Source organism: Xenopus laevis, chromosome 7L, assembly GCF_017654675.1.
Source record: "Xenopus laevis strain J_2021 chromosome 7L, Xenopus_laevis_v10.1, whole genome shotgun sequence".
Taxonomy (NCBI): domain Eukaryota; kingdom Metazoa; phylum Chordata; class Amphibia; order Anura; family Pipidae; genus Xenopus; species Xenopus laevis.
Window position 1 is genome coordinate 35,635,148 of NC_054383.1, and position 19,458 is coordinate 35,654,605.

At 42.6% G+C, this 19,458-nt stretch overlaps 1 protein-coding gene across 1 annotated transcript; it reads right to left on the minus strand.

The window, feature by feature from the left end:
- Window positions 1-315: 315 nt before the first annotated feature.
- Window positions 316-5,809, minus strand: LOC121395459 (protein kinase C delta type-like). The gene is made up of 10 exons (XM_041569023.1): window positions 5,468-5,809; window positions 4,394-4,442; window positions 4,069-4,172; window positions 3,705-3,866; window positions 3,195-3,283; window positions 2,079-2,145; window positions 1,817-1,984; window positions 1,381-1,569; window positions 728-856; window positions 316-447 (listed from the first exon to the last, which is right to left on the minus strand). The coding sequence occupies exons 1-10, from the start codon at window positions 5,807-5,809 to the stop codon at window positions 316-318; spliced, it is 1,431 nt and encodes a 476-aa protein (XP_041424957.1).
- Window positions 5,810-19,458: the final 13,649 nt, after the last annotated feature.

Consider the following 19,458-nt stretch of genomic DNA (forward strand, 5'->3'; position numbering starts at 1 on the left):
TCATTCTAGCAGGCAGAAGTCAGGGGGAAGCAGTTCGGGGAGATTAGTCACCCCATAGAAGAGGCGATTCGTTGCCGGGTGATAAATCTCCCAGTGTGACCTTACCCTTATACTTACCCACCATGCACCAGATGAGTGACTGCACTTGATATTGCCAAGGCAGGAAATGCAGATGATGATGCGGCCTTTGTGCAGTAGGTGGAGCTGATCTGGAATCCACAGATATCCCCACTGTCCTCTGATCTTATGTACCTATGCTAGATGGAACAGCATGTTATTATGACTGGCTGGATCACACACACTGGCATACTCACTTTACTTCAGCCAGGAGGAACGTAGGAATGAAAAGCCAGAGATGATATTATTGTCCCCTGCTGTGGCTTTATCTTCCTGGGACCCGAGGAACGACAGCTTTCCCTCATACGGCTTGAAGAGCTTTGCTGCTGGCTGAACGGAGGGAAAAACACAATTTAGTTAAGATGATCCAAAATATCTATTATGAGCAAGAGAATAGTAACTGTATTTGTGTTTAAATGTTGTTAGCAGTCTTTGGTTGTAAAAAGAGCAGTTAGTGTTTCAGTTTGCCTTGTATTTCATATCACTAAACAAAGATTACAATGAAAATATCCTGTCTTTAGAAACGGAAGTGCAATAGAGATACGTTTGCATCTTCCTTGTGTGTATAGATTTTCATAGCTTAAATAAACTTCAGACATCATGTACTTACTTCACTTGGCTGGAGAGGGGGCTCTGCTCCTTGTTCTTCCAGCACCACCCAATCGATGGACTCATAGAATTGGTGGCACCTGATGTCCCCTCGTGCACCGAGCCGTCGCCTCGGATTCTTTGTAAGGAGCTAAGTTTGAAAAGGCAATTATTTTCATACCACGGATTTTAAACTCACTAGAAAACACACCGATAAAACCACTACAAATCAGGGATGCACCGAATCCAGGATTCTGTTCAGGATTCGGCCTTTTTCAGCAGGATTCGGCCAAATCCTTTTGCCTGGCCGAACAGAATCCTAATTTGCATATGTAAATTGTGGGGAGGGCGGGATTTCACGTGACTTTTTATTACAAAACAAGGAAGTAAACCAATTTTTTCCACTTTTTCTTTTCTGCCCTAATTTGCATATGCAAATTAGGGTTCGGTATTCGGCCGAATCTTCCGAGATGCATTCGGTGATTCGGCCGAATCCAAAACAGTGGATTCAGTGCATCCCTACCACAAATGATCCATAGGTTTGCAGGATAGTTATTCACATTGCTGATAGGTTAGCTGGAATTGAACTGAAAACAGCCATTAAGTCGGGGACAGGCTTTTATTACACACATTTGTGTTACAATACTGTACCTCTATCCCACTGTTGCTACCCACCTTTTCCAGAAGATCTATTAGATCATCATCCAGCCATTGAGGTATTATAAGCTCATCCAAGGTGATCATTTCAATGAGTCTTGCTCTGTCGTCGCTGTAAAACAGGGCCTCTCCACTGGCCAAGTCGCAGATGGTGATCCCAAGAGACCACCAGTCGACCGGTGCATTATATGGCACTCCTTGTAGGATCTTGAACAGAAAGAAAAGTTATTACTTAAGGGCAAACATGCAGGCATATTCACAGATACAAAAACAAATCAATCGAAATAAACAAATCAATCTAAATAAAGTTCAAGTGCTTAGTTGTATAACATGTTGGTATATTTGTCTTTGATAGATGTGAGCTAGATACAGTTCTTTTGTCCTTCCCATATTCTCCTTTACTAGTTATTTTACTTGGTTTCTACTGTAAATATACTGTAATTCCATGTCTTACCTCCGGGGCCATGTATGCAAGAGTTCCGTGCTCGCCAGTGATGGTATCATCTTTAAATACATTTTGTACAGCCAGGCCGAAGTCTGAGATCCTAGCATGGCCTTTGTGGTCCAACAAGATGTTGAGGGGTTTGGATGTCTCTGTAATAAAGAGATTAAAGGAGTTACACTACACACAAGAAGAAGGCAAGGGCGGATGATTTGCAGAGCAACCTGAGTGTGGCCTCTGCTGTAGAATGTTACAGAGATGAAGAAATCTATACTGACCGATGGATGATCCCCTTGCTGTGCAGGAACTGCAGGCCGCATATCATCTCTGCCGAATAGAACCTTTTAAACAAAGAAAAAATGGTTAAACGACAAGGAAAGGCAAAAATATAAAATCCCATTTTTACTTTCTTTAATGAAAAAGAAACCTATTTCCAATATACTATATATGTGTACCATTTTTATAAGAAACCTGACTGTATGCAGTGAAATTCTCCCTTTGTTTACTGCTGTGGATAGGAGTTGTCATATGGTCCCTAACTGCTGAGCAGGGAAACTTATCATAATTATGAACAGCAGGGGGAGCCCCTGTCTTACTTCCCAGCCATGCAGAACTCAAGCACCTTTGTTTATGACAGGGGTGTCCAAACTGCGGCCCGAGGGCCACATGCGGCCCAGGATGCATATGAATGCGGCCCAGCTTGGTTCCCGAGGAAACGTTATGTCGCAAAAGATATAGGAAGAGGGGGGACTCTGCCCATTGCCCAGTTAGTAATAATAATATAATAATAAGTCTATTTAATATCCAGGTGTCCCATATTTCAGTGTATAGCTCCATCTGGTTATCCAACTGGCATTGTAGTTCTTTTGTGTGCATTTCCTTTACTTTTACCAACCAAACATGTTTGTGTATTTCATGTGTGGCCCAGACAATTTTTCTTTTTCCAATGTGGCCCTGCGAGCCAAAAGTTTGGACACCCCTGGTTTATGATGATCCCTAAGCAGCCCAGACCACACTGAGCATGTGCAGGGTCAGGGCCAGGCAAAGATGTTTAACAAAGTTACAGGATGAGAGCCCCCTGTGGCCAACTTTGAAAGCATAAATCATTTGTTTGATTAGGCTTCTGGTGCAGGAAATTCATGTTTATTTTTAGTATGCAAAATACAGCATTTCTAGCCTTATTCTATTTTAGACTTTCCTTGTCCTTTAACTCCAGAAAGATTACTCTATAAGATATGTGTTTCCTAAGACTTGACTAACAAATGATGTATGTTTATTGGTTATTAGCCAATTTTTTTCTATTTCCTTCCCCCCCCCCATAGGTTTAATTGGTATAAACATATTTCTTGGTGATATTATACGAGTACAATTTACCACATTTGCCACTTACTGGACTCTCTCCCTTTCCAGCCATCCGTTGTCCAATTCGTCTTCAAGGCTTCCCCCGCTCAGGTATTCCATGACATAGAAGGCATGCCGCTGATTACATAGACAAAAGACACAAATAAGTTGGTACACAGAAAACAAAACCAAATAGGATTGGAGGATAGAAGTCTCTGGGGCTCATTTATCAACACTGGGCAAATTTGCCCATGGGCAGTTACCTATAGCAACTAATCAGTGATTAGCTTTTTAAAGCCAGCTGCAAGTAGAACAATGAATGCAGCAATTTGATTCGTTGCCATGGGTTACTGCCCATGGGCAAATTTGCCCAGTATTGATAAATGATCTCCTCTGAGTTTTCTAAGTAAAAGTATATTGCATCAGTTCATTAATGTTGTGGGTTGTTGATGGATACCCTGGCTGGACCCATTGGCTGGCACCAACCAGGAAATACTTTGGCAGACCTGCCCAACCATGCATGTGTGGGACTGAATGAAATACTGAGTCTGTGCTGTACCTGGGTTTGAAAAGTGGCATAGCCTTGGCAAAGGAATTGACAGTCACTTGAGATTTTTAGGACCTGTGCCTCAGTGACAATGCTGTTGTAGTCGGTCTCTTTTTTTCTGATGTACTTCAGAGCCACGTATGTCTTCCTGTCTTTTAACTTGGCCAGCATCACCTGAGAGAGGCAAGAAAAGAGTCAATTTATACTGAAATTAGAGCAAGATGGAAAACACATTGATATATACAGCTGTAGTTTTGTACATCTAGCCCATTATTGTAAATAGTCTACAGAACACTCATTCCGTTTGTTTACCACTGCATTTAGGATTTAGAAACTACAAAATTGAGCTGCCGCTAAATGGAAACTAGCCACTCACTTTGCCAAATCCTCCTGTTCCCAGCATAGAGAAGATGTCGTAGCTGGAGACACTGAGCGGGTCAAGCCTTGAAGACTGAGCTGGTGTCACGGTTTTGGCATCTCCTAGTGAAGAAAAGAGATTATTTACAACACGTTATAACATATATTTAATATATCAATAGGAGAATTCTTTAGACACAGTTTGTTGCATTATATAGAATTACTTCAAATATACTCTTAAAACACCTTAATAGAATAGGAGAACCTTAGCTTTATGGAAGGCATTGTCATGGCAATACAGAACAGTCTGTTTTACTTAACTCTTTGAGCACAGACTGATTTACCAAAACCATGCACATTTTCATATTTTTCAATATAGGCCCATTTTTTTACCTAGGAAAATGATATATCATGTTTAAAACAAAATGAGATTTCTATATCTGCTTGACCGCATTATATACTGTGACACCATTCTAGTGTTCCTAGTGGCTAATGATACAACATGTATAGATTTCTGACTTGTGAAGATCAAACGCCAAATGAGCCAAAATATGATTTTGAAAGCACCACAAGGTCAAAACGCATGGTAAACTATGGCCCATGCATGGCATTGCATTTATGCATTTATAGCAGACACCCCACTGATATGAGGGAAGGAGAATAAAAAAAAAAAACCTAAAATGGTAAAGTGATAATGATGTGGGGGTACTATTATACATTAGTGCTAGGGGCTATCCCTATGCTGAGGGTATCATTACATGCTCATACAGTCACTGTATCAGCATGTACTGATTAGTTAGTTTGAGTTACCTCACCTGGGCAAACGTATTATATTTGGGGGTTTAAGTTAATGTATACTTTTCCCAGGTACATTCTGATTGGTTACTATAGGCGACTGCCCTTGTGCAATTTGGAATCTATATTAGCAACCAAATCCTAAACAGCAATTGCACTGGTAAATTATTGAATCAACAGTTATGTGGGCTGCTGTTTTTTGCAATTTATTGAAATTGTAGTCAATATAAATAGTGCACAGGCAGGTTCTCTAAATGTAACAGGAAGGATGAATTTACTGGTCAACTGCCAACTATCTGTTAGTGTCCATGGCAAACTTAGTGGCCTTTTATTACATATGGGGATGTGTTAATTGCACCAGTGCAATTGCTCCTAGCAACCAGTCAAATCTTTCTAGTCATTTCAAGTTGAAATAGATTGCTTCAGATACTTGATGATTAGTTGCCATTGATATCTGTACTTGTGCAGTTTAGCACATATGTTAGTAGTTAAGCTCTAAACAGTGATTGTCCCAACACTATGTTAGTATTTAAGCTCTAAAAAGTGATTGTCCCAATAAATTATGGGCAGCTGTCAATCACGTGGGCCACTCCTTTTTCCCCAAAAGCTAATTTTTTCTTTACCTTCATCATTTTCCTCCCTTCTCCTTTTCTCCTCCCTGCAGCTCTCATCTGGTACACGCTGCTCTTCAGACTCCTCACTCTCTTCTTCTTGGTCTTTCCATCTTCTTTCTTCTCACTTCCTGGTCTTCTCCTTTTCTTCTGTGATGGACCGGGGTCTGAATTGCAACAATCTAGATGATTCCTCTTCATTTTCTCTCTAAAGTTGCGTTGATCTCTCTTCTCTCCTCTCACTCTCTGATGTCTCCTCACCAACTGTCTCTTTCCAACAGTTGAGGTCTCATGGCAGGTGATGATGTCATGGCTGGTGACATCATCACCTGGGCCCAGGCTGGAAGATACCATTGTAGCACAGAGCCAGGTACATATCTCTACCTGGGCACAGGCTGCAAACTACCATTGCAGTGTAGAGCCAGGTACATATCTCCAGATAGATACCTGGGCACAAATTGGATTATGAAAGTCCATTCATATTGCTTTCTATGTGCATGTGGAGTAATTTGTTTACATGGGAGATGCTACATGTGTTGTGTGTGTGTATATATATATATATATATATATATTATATATATATATATATATATATATATATATATATATATATATATATATATATATATATATAATATATATACCTCTTCTGCAAACCCCTAGTTCTGGCCTGATATGAGCAAATCATTAATTTGACTTCTTTCACACAGAACTGCTACCCATCTTTTCCTTCTGAGATCATATACTAATGTAACATAAGACCCAGTGCACCTGTAGATAAGAATCAGGTGCAGGCCCAAGGAATTATATTTTGTAATGGGCATGTTCATGCACGTCTTTTAAAAATTAAAAAAAATTTATTGTTTTGCCACCAATATTATGCAGCTTATTTACCAGGATACTGCTATATTATTACATATAATATACATATTAAATACTGATTTATTATTACACTTGTCTCTGCATCATATATATGGGGAAAATACTGTTTTATGCACATGGAACACAGTGTCTAGAAGTAACAAATCATATAGTAACATAGAAATAGAATTTCTTCTGAGACCCAGGTCTTTGGGGTCACTTTGTACAGAGCCGGCCATTTTTCACCACATATTCCTCGCTTCCTCTTTTCTGCCCTGTGTCACATGCTGCTGGTCACATGGCTCACAGGTCACATGCGCAATGCAGGAAGTGTTTTCTGTGAGAAGTGATCAGAGGACTTGATGGGAGTTGTAAGGAGGCAGGTAGGGAAGTTACATGTCTGTGCTCTCCTAGGTACCACTGACTTATAGCATTGGCTGGGGGGCTGTTGCTCTCTATTGTACACATATGACTTGCATACAGTACAGGGTCTGTTACACACGTTACAAAGGGGATTGAACCATTGCAGACATGTAGGGGGGAAGCTCCACTGCATTGAAGTATCCAACATACACAGTGTTATTTTATATTCTGCAGCTCCCTGTATTGTGTGTGTCCTGCTGTACGTTAGACAAAGATGTTGGTCTGGCTCCCCGGGAACAGTGTGGGCATCGCTGGTCACTGCTGTTTCTTGCCAGCCCCCCCCCACATGTGTGTCTGTGGTTGACCCACAAGCCCTCAAGGAGCACATGACCAAAACCTACTACTCTGCATTATGTCTTATTATATTCTTGAACCCTTGAAGTGCCCACAATAGTGTTACTGGCAATCAGCAGGCCTGGGTGCAGGATGTACACTGACCCACCTCTGTGCCCCTTCTAAAGAATCTAAAGGACCCCTGGCACATATGCCTAGAAATTCCCCCCTGCCTGGGGGCTGGCAGTGATCTGCATCAATGAGCCCTGCTGATTCTGAGTTACTATGTATATTAAATACATTGTACAGTACAGACACTGTATTCCAGTAAATCACTTTTTCACTTATTTTGTTTCAGAAACATGGATTTAAAGTTTATTTTTGAGATAATCATTCCTTTACTCCTATACTGAAAAAATGGCAATGGACTTGGGTCAAGTGGGTGCAGATATGGAAGAAAACCAAAGGCAGATAGCGGATTCTGAGAGAGATGCAAAGGTGGGAAGTCTGTGAACACTATAATAAATATATATGTGTGTGTTACAGCTGATACATTCATAAGGATTGATTTTCATGGGCCCACAACAGAACAGTAGCAAAGTGTGCCTTATACTGCAACAGGTTTGAATTAAAGAACTTCAGAATACTTCAAAATACTCATTTATGTTGAAAAAACAGTCTCCTTCCTTAATATGAAAATATATTTGTTACTTGTGCATCTGGTTTGTGTTTTGAAAAAAACATCACATATGCACTGCAGAAAAATATGACTCATCATAAGTTGTCACATCTGTGCAGGGGACATGTTGGTGCTGTACTTTCTGGATATTCACACGGCAGCACAAGTGGGCAAAGTGGTAGCACAGTTAGATGTGTCAGGATAAATCACCTACTCATTTAATCTTCTGTCTTATTATGCAAAGTAATTGTTTAATAGATACAGCACACGCTGACCCAAAATGTATTTAGTGCCATGTCATTTAAGGGGTCATTAAGGAAGCATAAGAGCACTAATGAATTCACTGCTGCTGAGAATACAGGTTTCTGTGCTCCATTTGGATCACAAAGATTTCCTGCAAGTTATCTATGGACAGGTCAGGGTGGAGGGTGTCCTTGGCCTTTGTGTGAACACTTAAATAGGTGAAATACAGACTTGCTTTATAATGATATATAGGTGTTATCAGGCAAAGTGTATTTCTGAACAAGAAAACATTTTTTACTCTGTTTTTCACTTAGGGGCTCCTGGGTTGGTACATGGTTAAAGTGGATTAGAAGAGAAACCCGAATTCCTACGATATTCCTCGTGTTAGTCAGTACCACTTGGCTGCACATTTGGGTTCTGCAGTTGTTCTCTACTGTGGCAAGTCTTTTGGACTGGCTAAGGCTTATCTCTTCTGCTTCCCAGACATAAGATAAATGAATTTATTATTTCATAATCACAAACATTATTTAGTTACAAACAGTAATTTAGTTACACCATGTATAGTTACCAGAAACACGGCACCAGTTTTTTTTTTACAGTGCAAGGCAAATAAAACATATGTCAACCCGTTAGTTAGATTGATGTTAATGGTTCTTTAAAGAGTTTATTTCGATATAGATGCTGTAACCCCTATTTGCCAAGGTGGGAAGTCTCATGCTATTGATCTAGTCTATTCATGACATCAGGCCAACTCTTCTTGTATTCATAGTTATCCCCAGACCTTGGAGTTCATTCTGATACAGAGTTTTCCAGCAAAGCACAATAAATCCTCTTAGTTTAGTCATCTGTTTTTAATAATGCAACCCCAACAAAAAAATTTCTAATATACACAGAGTGTACACAATAGTTCTGTAGGGACCAGCCCGAAACCCATGGGTCAGAAGGGTTTGGGCAGGCTGCCTCATCAAATCTTCAGGTCGGGAGTAGGTTCAGGTTGTGCGGTTCCATCCTCTCTCCCCACCTTCGACCTAGATGCCAGTTTCCTGCTCCTCCATTTATAGATTTGTGCCTGACCCACCTTTGTCTTGATGTCACTGCAGGGCGGGCATGAGTCCTTAAATGGAGGAGCCGGTGTGGGTTGGATGAGGGTTTGGTTAGGGTCAAGTGCGGGTCCTAAAAATCTGAAACCCGCACATCACTAGTACACAGTGTCAGACTTGGCCAGTGGACCAATAACTGCTCCCCTCTGACCTCCCCCTCCCAATCACCTCAGCAATGGAGTACAAGGTGCACAGGGAAGGGGTGGGCGGGTGCGGCACAAGTATTGTTTGGAGGAATTTTCCTCATGACTGGGCATAAACTCGAAAAAATCAAGCAATTCAGGAAAATTGGTTCAGGTTTTCGCACAATTTTATCGAGTTTTTCTGCAATGCGATTAATTCGGGTTATTTTATTAAAAATATGAGAAAAATTTGGGTTTTAGTAAATAACCCCCTGAGTGTACAGAGACAAGATGCACTTGATCTGAGGATTTGCTATTAATGTATCATATGTTTATGTTGAGAGAGTGGAGTAGGTGGGATTCAGCATGATTTATCTTGCAATTGACCCTCTAATGCACTGTAGGCTTAGCCATTTCTGTGGTTATTTGGATATAAATTTTCTTACCTTTATTCAAGTAAGCTGTTACTGCAGCCTATCACTGATAATTGGAAGAAGAGGAGGTTGAGAGAAGGCTGATGTAACTGGAAAAAATTTGTAATTTTAAATAATTGCAAATTGATATTAATTGTAATGGTTTCCTTGGCTTACTGTGCATATTAATTGCGTGAACACATTTTCTCTTGTTCAATAAATGGGAGAACTGGAACTTAGCCACTGACATTTATTTCCACATTCTTTATCCATAGGTGCCTTTGTGGCTAGACTCAATGCTGGTCTTGTCTACAAGTCTTTTCCCAAGATGGGAGATCGATGGATCCCAGGCGACCTACTACATTCTCTCCAGCTTTTCAAAACTTTTTTGATATGCTTCAACTGTTCGATTTGATCACAGAATCCTTGTAAGTATACTTCAGTTTTACACGCAGGCACCATCTGTCTACCAGTGGTCTTCTAGTGTGTTTGTGCCCAATATTTTTAAAGGTATCCTCGTTGATTAATTTGGCACATGGCAATCTACAATGCTAAACATGCAGCAGTATAATGAGAATGGCATAGATACCGCTGCTGTAGACTGCCGTAGGTTTTGGGAATGTGATGTACTAGATACCAACACACCTAAAAGATAAATAATAATTCTGGTTAGTTAATTCTTGCAGATGTCCAGGTTTTTTTATTTTTTTATTTATTTAAATGTATTTTTCTGCATCTGGATGTGTCCTTTCCTTGCTTGCATTTCTTACCCGAATACAGATTAACGAATGGCACTCCAATATTTGAAAATTACAATAATATACCATATGAGGTTCAAGTAACCCAAAAATACTCCCCACAGAGTAACCAAAATGCACAGAATAAGGAATATTGGGTTGCACGCTCCAACAAAATTGGTATGAAGTATAAAAAATATCTTTATATATATTTAAAGTTAATACATTACAAAATAAGAATTCTGTCAAAAATATATACAGCAATATCATCAAGTGAAGATACATACACACAATTTGTGAAATCAAGGCAAGAGAGAAGCAACAAGCAGCGGGATACACTTGCCAGCAATTCCTACCCCCTACATAATAAGTTTATGTTGCTCCTGGGCAAACTTAGTGTGTCTTTTATTACATACCCCCTTTGTATCTTGTCTGTATTTGTACCATTGATTAAACTGTGATAAATGGGGGAGCTAAAGTTGCAAACACAGGTTAAATTGCTTATCATACTTTTTGAATTGTATTTTCTTCTTTGTATAGTGAATGTTTTAGCACCTTGTACCTAAGCTTTTAGCATGGATTTAGCAAGGTGTACAAAGCATACAAATGTAACTGATATATAATTATATTTTTATTTTATGGCAGGGATTAGTTCCGTGACTGCCATCACTGGATTGTACTATTTTTCCAGGTGAGTTCCCTAACTGGATGACGAGCTAAACTGGCATTAACTCCTTAATTGCTGTGGCATATTTACAGATGTATATAGTTCACAGTATGAATTCTGCAGTTGCAGATGTATTAAGCAGGGTAGTAGGGCGAAGCTTCTTGAAAACAATTAAAGGGGTTGTTCACCTTTTAAAATTTTGAGATTGGTATGTTGAGACAATTTGCAGTTGGGTTTTATTTTTTGTTATTTAGCTTTTTATTCAGTAGCTCTCAAGTTTATTATATTTCAGTAATTCTCAGTCACCTGTAACTAACTTTTATACATTACAAAATACAATTACATTACATGCATTCACCTTCAGCTTGTCTTTATTATTTTCTAGCACAGATCCAGTACTTGCATTGAGACTATCATTTTTATACACAAGTGATGATGTGTATGTGCATATAGGCATAGATATTTAAGCAGTTCTTCAGACGTTATTTTCTGGAATATGTAGTTCCAACAATCAGTGCAAAAAAATCAGAAGCAGCATCTCTTGACTGTAAACGAAAAGCTTTCCATCAGGGCATTCCGTCTTTATGTTTTGTACCTATTTTTTGTATGTCTTTATATTAAAAAAAATGGTAGAAAAGATTTCTTCAGTTAAGAGAAGCGGTCATACATATTAAATAAAAAGTGTAGACTGTGAACTTACAAGAAATCATTTTATACAGGTATAGGATCATTTATCTGGTAACCCATTATCCAGAAAGTTCTGCATTGATCAAATAATTCCAATTTAATAAACAGTACCGTGTATTTGATCCCGACTAAGATATAATTAACCCCTTATTGGATGCAAAACAATCCTATTGGGTTTATTTAAAGGAACAATGAAAGTCTTGTAAAGCAACTAACATATAATATACTGTTAGCATGCATGGGAAAATTTTGTATGTTGCTACAGAAAAACTATACTATAGGTTTATATAAACAAGCTGCTGTGTAGCCATGGGGCAGTCATTCAAAGCTAGAGAAAAGGCACACGTTAGATACACATAACTGATGAACCTTGCCCAATACAATGGTGTTTTATCTGTTATCTGCTATGTAACCTGTGTCTTTTCTCCTTTTTCCAGCTTGAATGGCTGCCCCCATGGCTTTTATACAAGTCACATAAGTCCGATATAATTTAAGTAGGTGGTAGTGATGTGCGGGCCAACCCGAGGCATGCGACCTAGTATTGCCGGCTTCCGGCGCCTGAATTTATAGACTTCCACCTGCCCCGCCCCTTTTGTGACGTCACTGCGGGCAGGGGCGTGGGACTATAACTAAAGGGTAGCAGCGGGCCCGGGTCGGATGCGGGTAGGCAGGTCGCGCCATCAGAAATCAGCAGGGGGCCCCATACGACAAAATTTCCTGGGCCCCCTGGGCTGCACCCACCGCAAGCCCCACGCCACAGGTCCGCCCCCCACCACACAGTAAAAACAAAAAAAATATTGGTGGCTAGGGTTCCCACATGTTAATAAAAAGATATTGGTGGTCAGAGCCCCCCATAAAAAACATTGTGGCCAGGGGGTCCCCCCATTAAAAATATTGGTGGCTAGTCCCCCCCCACACACATTATAAGAAAATTGGTGGCCAGGGCCCCTTAAACATCCATGCCTTCCCGAAGTCAGCAGCTCTCACAAAGATGGGGGCCCGGGCTAATCAAGTAAGTGTGGTGTGGCCGGGCCCCCCTTACTCTCGGGCCCCCTACAACTTTCCCCCCTGATGGCTTGCCTGGCGGGTAGGGTTGAGAAATTCTCGACCCGCACATCACTAGTAAGTGGTACATTATTCATTATAATACATTTCCCTGAATCACTTTTTGGGGGCTAGATGCCTGAATTCATATTTATTCTACTTTTTTCAGCTACTTTTGAACTAGCCTGCCCTGCGTGACATGCAGTGAATGAGGGAAAAGGAAGAAGGGAGAGTGAGACTTGAGCCAGTGGATGGGAGGGAGAGTGAGAGGAAACAGCTTGTACTGACGCAGAAATGTACCGTTTATAAGGATAAAATGTACAGTTCGGAACCATAGGGAAATGACTAATCTGTAGATTATATAGTGGATAATGTACCCCCTACTGTAATTTATAAAGATATTATGTTACCGAGGAGTTATGTGACCATATAAAAGCACGAGGCCGCAGGCCGAGTGCTTTTATACAGGTCACATAACTCCGAGGTGACTATTAATATCTTTATAATTTTCTGTAGGGGGTACATTATCCATTATAATCTACAGTGTTTTTACTTTTTTTATTGTCTCCCTGTGTGATTCTTCTCCTTTAAACTAAGTTCTGTGGCATTCTGACCACATGGTTGCAGTTGCAGTCCTTTGGCTTTAAGTTAAAAAGTGGCAGAAGGGGAAAGGCACGAAGGGTGTAAAATGCAGGGGGGTGGGCAACTCCAGAGATGAACTGAGTGACATAAAGAGGAGATTGATGGCACAAGAGGTACGTGAGTGGGAGGGACAGACGCAGCGAGACTAAAGTTTGAAGCTGGGGGGTGGGAGCAGCAAACAGATCGAGACATAGAGTAACAGGGTGTGGGAGGGGCAGAGAGGCGACGAAGAAGGAGGGGGAGCAGTAGAGAGAGGCAGACGGAGCAATATTGAAGTTACCTGGATTGGAGCGCTGAAGAAACAGGAGCAAACGGTGACAGGGTGTGGGAGGGGCAGAGGGAGGAGGAGCGGAAGAGGAAGCCCGAGGCAGACGAAGTAAGATGTAATGGGAACAGAAGAGGAAGAGAGACAGAGGGAGCAAGCATCAGAGGGTGGGAGACAAATGGAGAACGGAGAGGTAGGAAAGGCAGCACGACCTTAATAGGAGGCGCGAGAGAGCACGCAGCGTGAAGCGGAAGTGAGGCAGACAAAGCAGGAGGAAAGCTGTAGGGAGAGTGCAGCACTGATAGCTGCTGACGCATTAAGCTATAATCGGCGCGTTCCGACGTCAGAAACGCGCCGTTTATAAGGATATAATTTACAGTCTGGTCCCATAGGGAAATGACCAGACTGTAGATTATATATATTTAAATGACTTCAGAGCCTGTCTGGTTGCCTCACAAATAAAAATGGATGCAGTCGTTCTACAGCTGCTGCACTAAGCATGGCCTCACTGACAGCTGTAATCAGTGTGAGAGTCCTTTAACCACGGTATAACAGGATTTTTTGATGACTCACCCTTAAATCTGTTCTCTGTAGTCGATAGGGGGACACAGGGTCTAACGGGGTTAAGCTCCACCCTCTAGGAGGCAGGACACTTAGTTTGTACCAAAGAGACTGCTGAAAAAAGGGATTAATGTAACTTTAAAAATTTACAGAACTGATAATTCAGGAAAACCTTTCCTATGGACCAAAAAATTGTCAACTTCGCTCAGGGTCGGGAAGCCCTGTGTTTCCCCTATCGACTACAGAGAAACAGATTTAACGGTGAGTGTGTCAAAAAATCCCGTTTTCTCTGTCGTCTCAGGGGGACACAGGGACTCATGGGGACTTAACAAAGCAGTCCCAGAACAGCAGGGCGGGAGCGAATTGGAATTCAGACACGTTACTGCATCACAGAGTGCAGTACCTTACAGGCCAAAAGAGGCCTCAGCAGAGAAAAACACGTAGAGGCAGTAGAATTTTGTAAATGTATGCGCCAGGTGGCTGCTCTGCAGATCTGATCCAAAGAAACAGATTTACACCATGCCCAGGATGATCCCACGGACCTTGTGGAATGTGCTCTAACCTTCTCTGGTGGCAACTTTCCCTTGGATAGGTAGGCTTGACAGATTGTCTCTTTGATCCACTGTGCAATGGACGTCTTAGATGCTGCCATGCCTCATCGTGGTCCAGTAGGCCACCATAAATAGAGCTTGAGACCGTCAAAATGATTTTCTAGGTACCAGCTAAGTGCCTGCCCTAACCACATCCAGCTTGTGTAGTCGCCATTCCTTCTCGTTTTGGGGTCCGGACAAAGGGATGGTACCACAATCTTCTGGTTAATGTGGAATGATGATACGACCTTTGGATGGAAGGATGGTATTGGTGCGTAGTACTGCCTTGTCCTTGTGGAAGACCAGAAGAGGGGTCACATGATAGGGCACTGAGCTCTGATACTCTTATGCCCGATGAAATTGCCATGAGGAATACAACCACTTCCAGGTGAGCCATGTTTCAGAGGCTACCCCAGAGGCTCAAAGGGGGGGGTCTAATAGGGGATTATTGGCAAGGTTGAGATCTCACCCAGGAATTGGAGTTCGGAAGGGTGGAACAATGCGTGCTACTCCCTGTAAGAAGGTGCGGATGGAGTTGTCCATTGCCAGGTGTGATTGAAATTCAACTGAAAGAGCTCACACTTGTACTTTCAGGGAACTCACACTTTAAGCACAACGCAATCCTTTCTCGAAGGAAGGATCAAAAATTCTTGGATATGTTGCATCCAGCAAACGTTGTGTGCACTGCGTCCTTGCACAAGTTACAATAGCTCCGCCAGACTCTGTGGTAAAGCTCTGCGATCATGTAGGTTTACGAGGCTTAGCATTGTAGTACATGACCTCTTTTAAGCTATGCCCTGTTCGGTCTTCCAAATGGCCTGCTTCAAACAACCCCATTCCTCGTCAATGCAAAGAGTTCCCCGGGTTTCTGGTGAACTTATTGGCGACCCTCTGCAGAAGATCTCTTTCTGGGTGTGATGGCGAATTGAGCGAATCTGAGCAAATGGCCATCTCTAAAAAGATCCGGAAAAAACCAGGTTCTCCGGAGGCCAACTATTGTGCATCACGATTACTGTGAGTCTAAGTGCATGTGACCATCTGATCTTTCTTTAAACTGAGGTAACATAAGAAGTTGATGAGGGAAGACATAGGCTAGTGTTGACTAGCCAACTTGGGTCTATGGCAATCTACTCCCATTGCCATCGGATCCTGATAACGAGCACAAAGAATTGTCACCTTTGCGCGTTTCGTTTCCTTTGATTGCCATTAGACTTGATTTGGGGTTGGCCCGATACGCCGACCAACTTCTGCAAATGCCTTCTGGTGAAGTACCATCCCCTGGTATCCAAGGTTCGGCCTGAGGAAATCTGCTTTGTGCTTGAGATACTCTTGGTATGTGGATGTCTGATAATCTCACTGAACTGAGCTCCCGCTTCCAACCTCAGAATCACATCGTACTACTTCCCGCAGAAGCTGCCCCCAATCATCGCACGCCTCATCCTCATTCCCACACGCCCGCGCCTCATTGTCATATTAGCGACTTGGTGGAATCTGCCTTCGCTCTGTACCTTCCGGGACCGGACTTTTGGCTTGAAGAATGGTGAGACAGTGGGTGATGAGTGGTCTTTACCGCCCGAAGCTCTATATGTTATTTGATTAACTTGGACTGTGCGGGGACCCATGGATGTGTGTTCCATGTTGTTTCCCCAATCTAGTAATACGGATGGGGATAACACCCGTCAGCTGCGAGCTGCGTTTGTCACCTGGGACTTGTTGCTTTTCCACAATGGGCAACCCTTGTCACTTGTCTTTTTGAACGAAATAGGAACGCTGGGGAGAACTTATATTGGTCTAGTACAAGCGTCCCACACTTGGGACGAAAAACTTTCCTCGTCTTGTCGACAGTCGTGGATCTACTTTTGTTTTGAGGAAGAAATGTGCTCATTTCCCCCTGTAGCTTGCAAGATTATCTTTTTCTAGGCTCCTCGCCCAAACAGACCATTGCCACATTGATAAGGGTAGTAAGCGTTAGGGATTTTGGAACTGAGATTGTAACTGATCCAGTTCTTTAGCTATCGTGTTCTGTGGGCTTCACCAAAAGGACTGACGTGCGGGCGTGATCTGCGCTAAGTGTTCTTAGCCAAGTGGCAATCACACAGTATGCTGATGACTTCCGCAATGGACAGATGACATGAGATCTGCTCTGGCGTACTCCTTCATATAATAGTGCTTGATCAGGCATTCAAGACCTCTGCGCTACCCAGGCACCGAGCTATGCTGGACGAGAGGGATATGAGTCCAGTATGATTGAGTATGTTGCTCTCAAAAGAAAACCATCAAGGTTTCAGTCACTTGCGCGTCCTTGAAGGCTGCACTCGCATCTGTGAACCCGCAGGCTGTGGATTTTAGACTAGTCTGGACATGGTAGCATCGACTTGTAGGAATAGGTCTCGCACCATTTGTTCACTACAGTCTTTGAGGAAAGGAATGGACTTTTGAAAATCTTTTGCGTGGCCGAAATTCGTTCAGGGTAACTCACACGCTTGGTAATGCATGTTGAGCATTGTTCATGTGAGGGAAAGCATACGGAGGACTTGCTGTTGTCATTTGAACAGGCTTTGTAGAATAGAAGACTGTTGCTCCGCGTCTCTGCATGATCTTTAGTACACACCCCGTCACTCCCTTGCATAATATTGTCGCATGTCATGGTTGGACATCTCTGACCTTAGAATCACGTTCTCATTGTTCCTCCTTTCGGTGCTCCTGAGAATAGTTCCTGATTGGGGGAAGTTCACCCTGCATAGTCGAGATTCTATCTCCCTCCCACTGAAGATGACATCAGAGGGGTTTCATGACCGTCCGGCGTGTCACCTGGGCTGGCTGGTCTCTGCGCCTTCCCGCTGGACCTTTGCGCCTAACTTGGCTAGGGCTCGCACTAAATGTCTGCAAATGGAAGGGAGGCTCCCTGTCAGTGAAGCTAGTCTTGTGAGAGCTGAGAATATGCCCATTAGGGGACTGGGTCTAGTGGAGGGTGCCCGCTACTGGCAATCCTCGATCCGGTGCTGTTCTGAGGGAGTTCCGTCGAAGGATAAGTGCGTCATGGGAGGACGGTAGCCCCTGGAGGGGTGTTAAGCCCCTGCCCTCTAGAACAAGATCCTGCAGATAGGCTCTCCCTAGCCCCCTGGAATTTCTAGAATTGGCAACTTCTGCCAAGAAAAAGTAACGTAGTTACTTTGGCACCTGCTGCTGCCGGCGTGCTCCTTTCCCCCCTAGCTCTTGGGAGAAAGCCCCCTAACTTTTACCTTCTGGCCATGCTACTACCCCGTGCTGCAGTGTCTTAGGAACGGATGAGGGATTATTCGGGGCCCGGATGTATTAATGGCAGTATGTGGTTGGCGTTCCCCTCAATGCCTGTATTCGTGGAGGCAGGTTGTGCTGAAGGGCTTATTATCTCTTTCACTTAGCTCAGAGAAAGAAAGCAAGCGAGAGAGGGCTGTTGCTGCCTGAAATTCCCCCCGTGTCTGAGTTCCACTCCGGCGTGGGAAAGGAAATTGGCGCCTGTTGATACATGATGCGCAAACCTCTAGGATTTGTTGCCAGAGTGAGTTGTCGGTTCCAGATGATGCACAGAGGCGTTGTAAGTCGCTTCAGGGAGCTCCTGCTTCCCACCCTAGTGCCGCCTATGCAGATGTGCTCTCTGGGCTAGCAGTGGGACCATCTTGCCACCTCCTTGGTCGGGGGGCAGGAATTGTCCCTCGAGGGGGTCCTTATCTGAAGGTACAGTAATTCCTAGCCCCTGGAGTACCCCATCTTCTGTCTTCAATCTTCCTTGATCACTCACCGAGAACTGGCACAAAAAGGACTGCATGTCCCTCACTTTAGTAGCAGGATCATCTTTCATAAACTGATGGGATTATCGGGAACTTGTGGGGTCTGAGCTGCTGAATTGGTTCCTATGAGATGAGTGCCATTTGCTCCTCTGCACAGATCTGGAAAGGAGGCCAGCAGGAAGGGAAAGATGGCAAGATAAGTTGGATTTTTGCAGGAAATGGCAATTAAAGCTCACCTGAAAACAACTTTTTTGATGCACGAATTTTCGTTCTATATTTAAAAGAGTGTAATATACTGACACATTCATTGTATTTCACACATATATCCCTTAAAATGGGACATATGCTACCTTTATGTTGTAGGCAATGTAATAATGTTCATGGGCGGGCGTTGAATCTGGTGTTAAAAAATTATGATTTCATTTAAAGATGGTCCCTTACTGGGCTTCTATTAGAGATTTCTCTCTGTTCCCTGTTCTGTTGCAATTAAACGGGGGATGTTCTATCTGTCCCTGCCAAGCATAGCAGGAGGTGGATAACAATAACAAGCCCTGTATTCACACAAACATGGGCTGTAGTCCCCGGACAGGCATGGTCTATTTGCTTTGATTAGTTTGTCATTCTACAGTGCAAATCCCAAAATCCTGGTATAGCAGAAGTTAGGAGAGATTTATTTATTTTATTATTTCCTGTATTATATATATTCCATTTCCACATGCTTTACATATATACAGCATCTCATCAGTCCCGTCCCTAAGGAGCTTACCAAATCTAAGGTCCCTATAATTCACACACACACTGGGTCAATTTAGTTAGAAGTCAATTAACCTGCCTGCGAGAGAGGACACGGTGAGGCACTGAGACCCACGGAAACCCAATGAAAAACGCAAGAAAAGAACATCGCAAACTCCTGGTAGAATTAACTC

What these genes read in the sequence shown, in the direction of transcription:
- LOC121395459 (XM_041569023.1), bottom strand. Translation starts at nt 5,809, where the DNA reads ATGGTATCTTCCAGCCTGGGCCCAGGTGATGATGTCACCAGCCATGAC. An exon ending in ATGCCACTTTTCAAACCCAG is followed by an intron (nt 3,284 to 3,704) that starts GTACAGCACAGA and finishes CTATGTAATCAG; the next exon opens with CGGCATGCCTTCTATGTCAT. An exon ending in TTGCATACATGGCCCCGGAG is followed by an intron (nt 1,570 to 1,816) that starts GTAAGACATGGA and finishes TTTCTGTTCAAG; the next exon opens with ATCCTACAAGGAGTGCCATA.